Here is a 14216-nt window from a genome sequence, read left to right on the forward strand (position 1 = left end):
TTTCTTTTTTAAAAGATTTTATTTATTTATGTGACAGAGAGAAAGAGAGAGAAACATCACAAGTAGGCAGAGAGGCAGGCAGAGAGAGGGGGGGAAGCAGACTCCCTGCTGAGCAGAGAGCCAGATGCGGGGCTCGATCCCAGGATATCATGCCCTGGCTGAAGGCACAGGCTTAACCCACCGAGCTACCCAGGCGCCCCAGATTAGGTGAATCTTAACAAATCTCTGCTATACTTGGATCAAGGACTTTTGAACATAAATGATGTGTTGCTGTGTTTTAGTGATGTTTATATATGGTGTGGGAGCCATAGTAAAACCAGTAGTTGATTGTTTAATTGTTGGGAGTACTGAGGAGTTACTTGCCTCACCTAGGTGCTGTATTGTGCAAAGGAGTTGAAATTAAAGTCATAGGAGATGGAGGACGTTGAAAATCGTACAGAATTTTCAACTTGAGCTAAAACAAAAAGAAACAAAATGCAGAAAAACTTCCTTGTCAATTAATATAGCAGTACTCTTCATACACCTGCAGTTTCTTTCTTTCTTTAAAGATTTTATTCATTTATTTTTCTGAGAGAGAGAGAGACACCTAGCTCATAAGCAGGGGAGTGGCATAGGGAGAAGCAGTCTCCCTACTGAGTAAGAAGCCTGATGTGGGGCTCGATCCCAGGACTCTGGGATCATGACCCAAGCCAAACGCAGGTGCTTAACAGACTGAGCCACCTAGGTGTCCCACATCTGCAATTTCTCATTAAATTGATAGGTAGTAGAGAACTAGCAAGTTATGAAAATCTTTTCTGAAACTTTGCAGTTTCTTTATTTAGAATGTCTGAAGAGTGGGTGCCTGGGTGGCGCAGTAGGTTAAGCCTCCGCCTTCTGCTCAGGTCATGATGTTAGCAGGGGGCCTGTTTCTCCCCTCTCTCTCTGGCTGCCTCTCTGCCTACTTCTGATCTCTGTCTGTCAAATAAATAAATAAAATATTTAAAAAAAGAAAAGAATGTCTGAAGAGTTTATTCTTCAATCACTCAGCCAGCTTTGGAGGGCATATAAGACATGTTTAACAGTCCCTTCTTATAGGGACTGGATATACAGTTGTGAATATGATAGCCCCTAGAATCCTACTCTCATGGTTACATAGCTTTAGGATGAAAAATATGTTATGCTGGCAAATGAATTTTTCTGCTTAGAATATGTGAATAATACTTTGATTCCAAAAATTAAAATAATCAAAAGGCTTTTAACTCTGAAGTTGCGGTATTTATATTTGATTTGTAGGCATTTCAGGATTTTTTTAAAAGCACTTTTGAGTTCTTGTTATAAAGTATAATTTGTCATCACTTAATGGTGATAACAGTGTATTTCAGTTCTGAAATCTAAGGTGTGAATAGGCCAAATTCCAGTGTGTATAAGTTTTAACTAAGACTCTTGTTTGTAATGAAGATTTTTGAACCCTACCTCCAAATTTCATCATTAGTTTGGTGGTGGATCCCAGAGATTTAAATGCAAGTTTGGGGGAATCATACTTTAAAAATATGTAAACATTGGTTTAGTAGGTAGTGAATATGTCTGTATTACTGAGATGTGTCTAGAGTAAACCTTTAAATCAGATACAAGTTTTTTCATTAAAGAAAGCTCAAATATTTAATACTAATGTTTTATATCTTTAGCTTATTTCACCTTTTGGAGAGGATAAGATAAAGATTTCTGTTTTACTCTCAACTATGTGAAGTTATGTATTTTTCTATAATATCTTAAAAACACCTGAATACAAAACAAAACAAAACAAAATACCTGAAATCAAATTTCTGGACTTGAGAGAGTCAGGGAAGTTAAAATAAAGCTTTGGATGGGAAGCTGAGTATTGATTGATATATACCAACCATTTCTTGTTGATTTTATTGATAGACTGTGATTAGATCCTCTTTTTGTCTTGTCAGGTTAGTCATATAGGAAACTTTTCACCTCTTTGATTATTTTAGGTATACCTTGATTGTGGGAGGTCTGGGATGGGGGAGGTTGGGAAAATTGTCAGAACACCTGGTAACCCTGTTTTAGTTATAAGGGTAACTGAATAAAGCATAAAATTTTAAGTGCTAGTACCATTTTTTGTTTCTGCTGTTTACGGTCTTTCACTTATGCAAGATCTAGCATATTTTACCTGTTCTTCAGCCCCTCTACCTTTGAATCTTAAGTTTTTGGAATTCTTTTTCCTGCTTTCTTTGCCTTAAAAGCCTTTTCTAAGGTTATTTCAGAAAACTGGGCTTTTGTAACACTAACATTTGTGTTTTCTGTATCATTTGATAATTAAAAATATCTCCTGTGTGAATTATAACTAAATTTTGAACTATTTCCCCTTACTAGAAAGTGGTAGTAGAATATAAAGTGGTTTAAACATTGCACTTAGCCTAACAAACTGCGACTTTCACTAGTTTTGGAGGCCGATCAGTCTCATCAGTCTTATTCTTTAGAGCTTAATCTTTTTTTTTTTTTTTTTAATTCTACCAAGGAGAATTCCAGAGGCAGCAAGCAATAGATTTAGACCTATTCTGTCTTTCAGACATTTTTCGTCATACTTGCTTTTTATATCTGCCAGCAGTAAGTAAACTGTTTTTATAAAGAAAACTTTAAAATAGGTTGCCCTTTTGCTTTTCTTTTTCAACTTTAGGAATAATTATGGAGTTACAGACATTTTAAAAGGCAGTATAAATATTAGGTTCATATAGTCCCCATATGCACTGTGTAAATACAACCCTTCCTAACCATGTATAATTTAAAAAGGACAATTAATAAGGGTATTGGGGAGCATTTTTCTGGAGTTCTGAAATACTGTAGTAACATCTGTTTTTTTAAAAACAAACTGAATTTCTTCTTTTTCCTAGAGGCCATAGATATGTAATCTGGAATCCAGTATTTTTACTACTGAAGTTGCATTTCTCACGTAAATCTAAGCTGTAAGATACATAGGTTCCTATCACATTTTTTGAAACCTTTGGAGTCAGAAGTGTTTGAGTATTTAGTGTTCTCTCTGTCTCCCACCCACTGCTCCATAATTATTATATGTTACTGATGGAAGAATAAGAGACCATTTCACATAATCAGGCACATTAATATTTTAGCATTGAGGGGAGCCTGGGTGGCTCAGTGGGTTAGGCCGCTGCCTTCGGCTCAGGTCATGATCTCAGGGTTCCGGGATCGAGTCCCACATCGGGCTCTCTGCTCAGCAGGGAGCCTGCTTTCCTCTCTCTCTCTCTCTGCCTGCCTCTCCGTCTACTTGTGATCTCTCTCTCTCTCAAATAAATAAATAAATCTTAAAAAAAAAATTTAGCATTGAAACATGAATGTTCATAGTGAAATGATAACAGTTCTGTCAGGGCAAGTTTTACTTTCAAATAAGTCACAAAAGTATGTGATTTTTAGTTTTAGGTTTTAGGAATTGAAGTTTTATGTAATCTTTTTGAGCCCAATATTTTTAAAAGCCGAACTACGTATTGCTAAAAAGGCCTTTGGAGTCAGCAGTGTTTATTTTCACAAAGTTTGTTGTAAAATATCATGATGAAGTTCTTTCAAATATGAAGATGAGTAATAGTACTATCTCTTTGTAAATAGTCTGAGAGTGTATTAGAAAAGATTTCCTGGTAATTTTCAATTAGATTTTGCATCAAAATCAAGAAGTTATTACTGTCTTAGAGAACTGTATTTATTTATAAAAGTTGTAACTATCATAGTGATATCTGTGTATGAGGTATGGTTTTGAAATTTACACGTGCTATCTCATATAACCTTCAGAAAGATGCTGTGCAATACGGTTTTTTTATCCTCTTCATTGTACATATGAGGGGCTTTTATTCTAGAGATGAAGAAGTTTGCCCAGTATCACATGATTAGTGGCATAACACAGTATTATAATGGAGGCATCCTTACTTTGGAACTCATTAAGCCTTGGGAGGTGAAAGAGTTTTGGAAGTCATCATAGAGTTGAAAATGAAACATTGAAGAGAAGAGAGAAACTTTAGTTCAAAAATGGGAGGGCAGTGATATTTGAGAAGAGAAAATGTATGTCATTTTGGCAGTCTTCCTTAAAAATTCTGGAATTACACGGCCTGGGTTCAAATTTCAGTTCTACAACTTATCAGCATTTTGATCTTAGGCAAGTTTATTAACTTTTGTATACCTCAGTTTTCTCATTTGTAAAATAAGGATAATACCTGTCTTCACTGATTAAATATGATAATACATATTTTTTTTTAAGAAATGAGAATAATGCCTGGCACATAGTAAGCACTCCATAGATGTTAGCTGCTGCTGCTGTTAGTAGACAGATGAATCACATTGATACTGGACAATTTGTTTGAATAGTTGTATCAAATGTTAAAGGGTTTGGTAAAGTCAGAAAGGAAAAACAAACATGAAGACTGATTACTAGTGTCTCTTGAGGTGTCTGTGGAAGTGGGGCCCACAAGAATTTTGGTTGTTTAGTAAATGAAATTTACCATTAATTTGTAGTGTAATACTTCAGTTCTTATATAAAAGAAATGATGTGATCACTCTGATGTAGCAGAGAAAAACCTTTGTTAAATAACAGAAAACATTATGAGAAGAACAAGTGATTTGGTTCTTATGTGTTTATAATATTATGGAGTACTGCCATGGTAGAAAGGAAATAAAATAGTACCATTGTTTTAAGAAATTAAAACCATATTTGATTTTAATTAATTACTAAATTTATAATCAAATTATTTTCAGGTTAACATGTTGCTTAGCATGCTTTGTTTTGCATAACTGATTTAATAATTATATGTATAATACTGCAAGGGAACAGGTTTTGGCTCTAGCTCCATATAGTTTATTAAATGTAGAGGCTTATTCTTCTCTATCCTAAGTTTATATAATGAAAGAACAAATGAATGACAATGGTTAGTCTGATCTCATGTGTGTGCCTAGCGTTTTTTTGTCCATTCAATTTCCTTATTTTAAACCCTCAATTTTTTTAATGTTCAGCCTTAAATGGTTTTTTTAAAGATTTTGTTTATTTATTTGAAAGAGAGAGAGAGAGAGCGAGCACAAGGTGGAGGGAGGTGAAGGGAGAGGGAAAAGCAGACTCCCCGCTGAGCAGGGAGCCTGATGCTGGGCTCCATGGGATCAGGACCTGAGCCAACGTTTCGCGTTAAGCTCAGGGTTAACCGACTGAGCCACCCAGGTGCCCCTAATGTTCAGCCTTAAACAATCTTAATATACTATAGTTTGCTCACAGAATAAAAAATTCTCTATAATTTAATTAGCTAATGTATCTGTCGGTAATTTAAATGTGAACCATCTTTTTCAAATAAAAGCCCAATCAAAAGGTAGTCATCTACTATTTTTTACCAAGAATGAACCACTGTTTTCTCTAGACTACCTGTTCATTATGGATATAGCTTATATGTGAAATTGACTTACTAGTCTGCCCTTTAACTATGACAGACTTTGCTTTCGGAAGCAAATGTTTGCGTGAGAGTACTTGCGTGACATTTATTTGCACAGCTGTGAATTTCCCTTGTGATTTGGGTTAATGCTGCATCGTTTTCATTTATGTTTTTAGCTAAGCTTCTCATTTTCCCAGTGAAAACATTGGGATTTCTTTTTTTTGTCAGCTCGTTTTCCCTGTCTTGATTTAAGTGTATTATTCCTACTTTAGTCACTACCCTGAAATTTTTTTCTTGACCTTGCCGTTTTTTTGTTTTCATTAAAGTTTTGTAATGACATTTTTTAAAATAACTGTTTCTCTTTCATGATATTTATTTCACATAATTGTCTCTCTTTCATATTCATAGGTTGCTATTCTTTCACTTTTCTCCTAACATTATGTCTGTGAGTTGTGAGTTGGGGTGAACAAATCCAGGGTTTTCCCCTCTTCAGTTAGAGAACTTCATGTGCCCAAGGAATACAGATAGAGAATGGTGGTTCTGGAGCCTTAACTGCATGGGTTTGAATCCTAACTCAGCTGTTTGCTAACTTTGTTACCTTGGGCTAAATACATAATCTCTTTATGCCTGATTTGAGAAATGGGAATGATAATAGTATCTACCTTAGAGTTAAGAGGGCAGTGCCTAGTACATAATAGAGCTTCTGCCATTGTCATCATTCCGTCTGATGACTGTGGCTGACTTAGAGTTAAGAAGTGGTATAATACCATAATCAAGAGGACCTAGATTGTCAGTGCTTTTTATATTTTCTTCTACTTATGTTATTTTGTACACACACACACACACACACACACACATTTTATAGAGAAGAATTAAAGAGGTCTGTTTTTCAGATTTCTTCTTCTTTTTTTTTTTTTTTAAAGATTTTATTCATTTGACAGAGAGAGAGAGAGAGAGAGATCACAAGTAGGCAGAGAGGCAGGCAGAGAGAGAGGGGGAAGAAGGCTCCCCGCTGAGCAGAGAGCCTGATGTGGGTCTCGTTCCCAGGACCCTGGGATCATGACCTGAGTGGAAGGCACAGGCTTTAACCCATTGAGCCACCCAGGCGCCCCCAGATTTCTTTTGTTGTAGTCCTTGTATGCATCAATAAATTTTTCCTAGTGAGTAAGATTCTGATAGAACATAAATTTCAAACTCTGTAGTCACTATTAACAAAATACTATTTAAAACCTATAATTTCAACATCTTTTATAAATTGATGGGTGTTTAAAAAAATATGTATTTGACATGTAGTATAATCTCACTATAGACACTGATGTATCAATATCATTATTCAGGTTTGCAGTCAAATCTGAATAGTAACGCCATAAAAAATAATATCTAGAAATGCTCTGTTCTCCTGACCTCTAAATACACAGCTACACAATTTTATTAATGTTTATAGAAATGCTAGGGGATTACATTTCATTAGTAAAAAGAACAGAGAGATTTTGGTTTTTTAAACGATTATGTATTTATGTATTTGAGAGAAAGGGGCAGAGTGAGTGGGAGAGGGAGAAGCAGACTTCCTTCCGAGCAAGGAGCCTGATGCCTGAGCCTCTGCTTGACCTGGGGCTTGATTGCAGGACCCTGGGCTTATGACCAGAGCCGAAGGCAGACACCTAACTGACTGAGCCACACAGGCACCCTGAACAGAGATGTTGAATGCATGTTTTTTCATTTTTAGCCCTGTTAGTCCCTAGATGAAGTACACTAAAAGTAGCACACAATCTAGTCTTGCCAGTGCATGACTCTGCAAGGGCAGTGATCACTGGTTATATTTCATCAAAAACAGCCTGTTATAAGATTCTTTAATTTGTAGTGTAAGTGCTTTGAAGTTTCTTTCTAATATAATTGAGCCTTACTGTAGGAACAGTTACACAAGGAATTAGGATCTTTTAATATTTGTTGCATTTTGGGGCACCTGGGTGGCTCAGTTGTTGAGCATCTGCCTTTGGCTCAGGTCATTATCCCAGGGTCCTGGGATCGAGCCCTGCATTGGGCTCCTTGCTCTATGGAAAGTCTGCTTCTCCCTCTCCCACTCCCCCTGCTTGTGTTCCCTCTTTCACTAAATGTCTCTGTCAAATAAATAAATAAACAAACAAATAAATAAAATCTTAAAACAAAAGAGTGTTGCATTTTTCTTTAAGACTGTTGTGAGAACAGTTCCATCTGATTTATTATACTTTTTAAAATGTGAGGTTGTATGTTATTGACTAATTTTATATTAATATATTAATATTTAATTAATATAAATTATATTAATTTATATTATATTATGTAAAGTTTATTGAATGTTTACCATCTTTTTTGGAGTTCCACTAGGAACATACTTATTTAAATTTTACACTTCTCTGAAGTCTCTTCCTTATTTAATAGATGGAGAAACTGAGGCCAAATAAGATTAATCACTTGCCCAGAGTCATTTAGTTGCTCAGGAGTAAAATTCAGACCCACTCTGTGTACCCTTAAGAAAGCATCTCATGTTATAACTTTTGAGGTTATTTGATTACTAAAGTAAAGAATGATTTTGTGTATAGACAGCTGTCTTAATCAATACCTTCACTTGTCTAAATTTCATTAGGGTAGACAATATAAATAGTTTTTTATAGTGGTAGTATGAAAGGAGAATTTAAAAAAAGTAAATAACATGGTTAATCATGGTTGATACCTGTTTTGCCGTTTTCAGGTGTTAATGGTCTTCATAGGCTTACTTATTTAAAGATGAAAAGAATATAGAAGTGGTGAAGATAGAAATAATAGGAAGAAAAAGATAGTTTCAGAGATTTTTCTAGGCTTAGGTAGGAAAATGCACAGAAGTTATAACCAAATAAAAAGAATCAATGCAGAAAGCAGATTATTATTATTATTTTTAGATTTTATTTATTTATTTGACAGATAGAGATCACAAGTAGGCAGAGGGGCAGGCAGAGAGAGGAGGAAGCAGGCTCCATGCTGAGCAGAGAGCCCGATGTGAGGCTGGATCCCAGCATCCTGGGATCATGACCTGAGCACCCAGGCGCCCCGCAGATTGTGTTTTTGATCAGGGAGAGAAAACTAGTATATAGGTTTTGGTTCATGAAGAAAAAAAAAAAAGATTATTGTATTTTACCATTTATTCCATTCCTTTGATAATTTTCCTTCATGTGAGATTATTGTCATAACATTTTGGACCTGGAGATAATCTAGAGATATAGTAGAGATAGTCCCCACTCATCTCACTTTGAAGATGAGGAAATGGAGTGCTTAGAAAGTGTCTGAGGACATACAGCCCTTAAGTGGCGTAGCAGGATCTCTTCTTAACTGAACTTTGATTGCTTGCTTGTGCTCTTTTCCTAATAACTCTTAAGTCCTTTCCTTAAATAGTGTTTATATCTGAAAATGAAATTAGAGCAGATACATTTCTGTAACACCTGTTTTGTGATTATTCCCTATTGATTATCTTTCATGGTCTGTTTGTTTAAGGTGGTGGGGTGAAGGGTTTGTAAATTGCTTAAATATTGGCTGATTTTTTTGTTTATGGGTTATACATTTATTTGATATCTAATTATTGGCAATAAATATTCTGTTTGCTTAGAAATTAGAAATACTGGACTTAGATATGGTGTATTTTTTAGGTTTACCTTTTCTGTTGCTGGAGTAATGTAAACACTGATGTCATATTTTTCTCTCTTCATTTTGCAGTAGTATTATTGATTCCACAGAATACAGCCAGCCTCCTGGTTTCAGTGGCAGTTCTCAGGTAAATGATATATTTAGCAGTGTATTTTCGTGGTACAATGAGTATAATCACCTGAGTTTAAACACTGTAGGTTAGTTTACTGGAATGTGACAAACATAACTGATTTGAGTGCTGTGGCATTGATTAGACTTAGATTTTTCTGATGCATAAACAACTATTTATGTGCTCATCAATGATGAGTCAAAAAAATTTTATTTTTTAAAAAATAAACATCAGACCTTGTGAGGAAGGAAATACAATAAGACCAGATTATGAATAACCTCACACATTGTTTTTCTCAGGGATCTTTATAGTCTATTGATGAAATACTCATTATGTTGAAATGTTAAGCTTTTCTGTGGGAAGTAAACTACAGATTTGAGAAAGTAGACTTCAGCTTCACCTGTTTCTAATTAATTGATTGTATTGACACTTTCTCCGTCTTTAACTTGGGGATGCTGATATTTGTCAAATCTAATTTTGAGACTGGACTTTTTTGTTTGTTTTACTTTTTTACGTTGAAATAATTTCAGACTTAGAGAAAAGTAACCAAAATGGTAAAAGGAATTTCTTTATATCCTTTATTTAGATTGTCTGGAAGTTAACATTTGATCACATTTGCTTGTTCATTCTCTTTCTGTCTTTTGCTTATGTACATACAAATTTTCTTCTTTGGATTGTTTGAATTAGGTACAGACATAATGATTCTTTACCTCTAAATATTTTAATGTGTGTTTTCTTTAAAACAAGACAAGGTAGGAGCATGCCTAACATAGTTTAGAAGCTTATAGTGGCTGGGGTTAAGTAATCAAGGTGGAGAAAAGTAGAAATGAGGTAAAACTTAACAGAGGCCACTTGGTGCGTGATTTTCTTAGGCCATTATGAAGACTTTGTGTTGTGTGTTTTTTTGAGTGAAGTCAGTTAAACTTGGTTGAATCAGTACTTGTCTCACTTAATTCTTTGCATCAAAGATATATATATATTTATTTAATCCATTTATTATAGAAAGCAGGGGTGGGGAGGAGAGAATGCACAAGCAGAAGGGGCAGAGGGAAAGGGAGAGAGAATCTCAGGCAGATCCACGCTAAGTGTGGAGCTGATGTGGGGCTCAGTCGCGCAATCTTGAGATCATAACCCCAACCAAAACCAAGAATGGACACTTAACTGACTGAGCCACATAGGTACCCTTAAGCTAGGAAAATACTAAGATAGTACGTTTAGGGGGACAAATAAACAAAGAGCTCATACAAAATATTTCAGTGTTTAATTGAAATTGACTTATAATATGTAGTAGATTAAAATAATTTAGATAATTGTTATGCATACTATTAGAACGAGTCTTAATGAAATATATAATTTTCAAGGAAAGTTAAAAATGTTGAGATTAAAGCAATTATAGAACAATTTGGATATATCAGTTGCCGTAACTATTAATTTAATGTGATTCCATAAAAAAACTCAGTATGTTTTAAGAGTGCAGGGAGTGTGACTAACTGGCTTTAAAGTTTATTAGTAGGATGAATGATTCAGAGGTATAGTAATCACAAGGGCATTTACCCAATAAATTATTAAAATGTATTCTAAGACTGCTATAACAAAAGGAGCACAATAAAATTTAAAATTGAACTGAAAGTTATTGAAGAATGTATTAGCCTGTGGTAAAGGTGGTTATGCAGATCAGTAGGGAAAGTGGGGATTAAGTAAATGGTGTTGTGATAGCCAGGAAACCGTTTGTGGAAAAACCACTTACTGTGAGAGTCTAAATCAGCTAAATAATCATATAAATAATGATAGGCCTGTAAAATTAAGAAAGAAGCCTGTATCTTACATAAACAGAATTTTAACAATGAACAACATTTCAAAAGACTAGGAAAGGTATTTTAAATATGACAGAAAATTGATTTCATTGCTTCAAAATAATGAAAACTTTTTATATCCATTTCATCTTTTTTTTTTTTTTTAAAGGTTTTATTTATTTATTTGACAGAGAGAGAGAGACAGCTAAAGAGGGGATACAAGCAGGGGTTATGGGAGAGGGAGAAGCAGGCTTCCGGCTGAACAGGGAGCCCAGTTTGGGCCTTGATGCCAGAACTCTGGGATCATGACCTGAGCCGAAGGCAGACACTTAACGACTGAGCCACCCAGGCACCCCTCATGTAGTCCTTTTGATGAAAGATCCAAGGATAAAAAAAAATGGAAAAGAAAAGAAAATTGTTTAAAAAAAAAAAAAGTGAAAATTTAAAAAAAAAAAAAAAGAAAGAAAATTCAAGTGGCCAGGTCACATATAAAATAATACCTTCCCAAATAATAAAAAGCAAGATATGAAGTAATAATAAGGTTCCAAAGGAGTCACTTAATAGATATGGCTCGGGAATTTTCAAAATTGGAAATACCCTTTGTTGTGTGTGGTTGTGCATGATGAGTCTGGGAGAGGGAGAAGGAAGGGAAGAGAGTTGGTAGTCTTCCAGGAAGAGCATTTGGCAGTGGGCAGTGTATGCATAAAATGAAAGCTAAAAATGTGAGGTGATCATTATATGGACAGAAATTTATTATAAGAAATGATTCAAAATATTGTTTAAAGATTATATGCCACATGCACCCCAGTGTTTATAGCAGCAGTGTCTACAATAGCCAAACTAAGGAAAGAGCCTAGATGTTCATCAACAGATGAATGAATAAAGAAGTTGTATATATATACAATGGAGTATTATGCAGCCATCAAAAAACCCCCATGAAATCTTGCCATTTGCAATGACAGTGGATAGAACTAGAGGGCATTATGTTAAGCAAAATAAGTCAATCAAAGAAAGACAATTATCGTATGATCTCACTGATATGAGGAATTTGAGAAGCAAGACAGAGGATCATAGGGGAAGAGAGGGAAGAAATGAAACAAAAAGAAACCAGAGAGGGAGACAAACAATAAGAGACTCTTAATCTTAGGAAACAAACTGAGGGTTGCTGGAGGGGAGTGATGTGGGAGGAATAGGTTGGCTGGGTGATGAATGTGGGGGAGGGTATGTGCTATAGTGAGTGCTGTGAATTGTGTAACACTGATGAATCACATAACTGAAGCCCTGAAACAAATAATACATTGTATGTTAATAAAAAGAAATAAAGAATATATGCCAGTATTATTTATGCAGGTAAAAATTCTGGGAAAATACTCTTAATCATGATAGAATACGTAGAGAAACTATGGCACAGCTATAGGATTTTATTACTCTTAAAGAAATGTTTTTAGGGACGCCTGGGTGGCTCAGTTGGTTAAGCAGCTGCCTTCGGCTCAGGTCATGGTCTCGGCGTCCTGGGATTGAGTCCCGCATCGGGCTCCTTGCTTGGCAGGGAGCCTGCTTCTCCCTCTGCCTCTGCCTGCCTCTCTGTCTGCCTGTGCTCTCTCTCTCTCCCTCTCTCTCTGACAAATAAATAAAATCTTTAAAAAAAAAAAAAAGTTTTTAAAAATTTTTATTTATTTATTTGATAGGGAGGGAGTGCACCAGCAGGGGGAATGGCAGGCAGAGGGAGAAAGAGAGAAGCAGGCCCGCTGACCAAGGACCCTGACTCAGGGATTGATCCCAGGATCTTGGAGTCATGACCTTAGCTGAAGGCAGCTGCATAACCAACTTAGCCACCCAGGCACCCCTCTTAAATAAAATGTTTATAGTTGAATTGGAAAAAATATGTTAATAATATAATGTAAGTGAAGCCAGAAATGAGTACTTTATACTTCTGGATTTTTATAAGTACCTCTTGATTTTGCTTTGGAATTATTATATATCCTTAGTATAACTAGCAAAATCAGGAAATTAACATTAAAATTACCTGAGATAGCTTATTTAAATTTCAACAGTTTTGACATTAATACCATTAATAAATACTCCTTTTTAGCAAAAAAGGAAAAACTTCCTTTTTTCAGTATTAATCCATAGTCACTTGTTGCACTTAGTTGTCATACTTCTCTAATCTTAAATCTCTTATCGTTCCTTAGTCTTACATTAAACTGATATTTTTGAAGAGTGTGAGTTATTTATTTTGTAGAATATCCTTCACTTGGAGTTTGTCAGATGTTTTCTTAGGACTTGGTTCAGATTATCCATTTTAAGCAGAAATACTACAGAGGTGATGTTGCACCCCTCTTTGTTAGTTTCTCATATCTGGGTGCATAAGACACCTCTTTGCTCAATATTGATGATGTTAACTCTGATCACTTTATTAAGGTGGTACCTGTCAGATTTCTCTGCTGTAAAATTACCATTTTGTCTCATCTGTGCTATTAATAAATCTTACTTGAAATAGTTATTGATATGGTTATTGCCCAAATGGTAATTATGAAAATTTTTATTCTTTTTTCCATATTTATTAATTAGCATTTCTACTGTAGGAAAGAACTTTCCCTCCTCTTTGTTTATATCCTTATGGATTCATGGATTCCTGATTCATTCTGTTAATCATTTTTAACTTAAATTGTCCCATATTTGGCTGGTTGTAACTCTTTGAAGTAGATGTCCACATTTTGACATGTTCCTATCATTTTTTTAAGTACCTTTTTGGATTCTTAGACTATAAGATGTTCCAGCATCATCTTGCCTAGTCCTGCAATTAGCGATGGATCCATGAAACCCTATTTTCTTTTCTATGTTATTTAAAACATTTTCTTTTCTATGTTATTTAAAAACCAAGATCTGGGTTTTAAGTGTGCTCATTGGTCCTCGAGTATCAGTGCTTATAGGCCTTCTCAGTGGACAGAGAGAGCTAGGAGACCTATGTATGTGTGTATTTAATATATGTTATCTATACAGATATATATGCATTAATTACATATTAATCACCTTAAGTGTTTGATTAATGAAAGGATTCACAGAAGTCAAATAGTTTATCCTTCTGGAACAGTTTGATTAAAGGCAGTGGATACCATGCAGGAAGAGGATACTCATTGAAAGGAGTCTGGTGATTTCAGGTCCAGGCTTCTTTGTCCTTCTACACTGGGTCACATTGGAACATCTTTCTCTCCAGGTTTAGAGCTACTACTGACTTGTATTTCAAGTACCTCAGTAATA

At 35.1% G+C, this 14216-nt stretch overlaps 1 protein-coding gene across 4 annotated transcripts in view; it reads left to right on the forward strand.

Moving 5' to 3' along the window:
* COP1 (COP1 E3 ubiquitin ligase) overlaps positions 1 to 14216 on the forward strand; it is a 244292-nt gene that overhangs the window by 70861 nt on the left and 159215 nt on the right. For all 4 annotated transcript variants that reach the window (XM_044267354.1, XM_044267355.1, XM_044267357.1 and 1 more), the window contains exon 9: positions 9123 to 9180. In XM_044267354.1, the coding sequence (XP_044123289.1) occupies positions 9123 to 9180 (58 nt within the window). The remainder of the gene's footprint in view (positions 1 to 9122; positions 9181 to 14216) is intronic.

This window comes from Neovison vison, chromosome 10, assembly GCF_020171115.1.
Source record: "Neovison vison isolate M4711 chromosome 10, ASM_NN_V1, whole genome shotgun sequence".
NCBI classification, from domain to species: Eukaryota; Metazoa; Chordata; class Mammalia; order Carnivora; family Mustelidae; genus Neogale; species Neogale vison.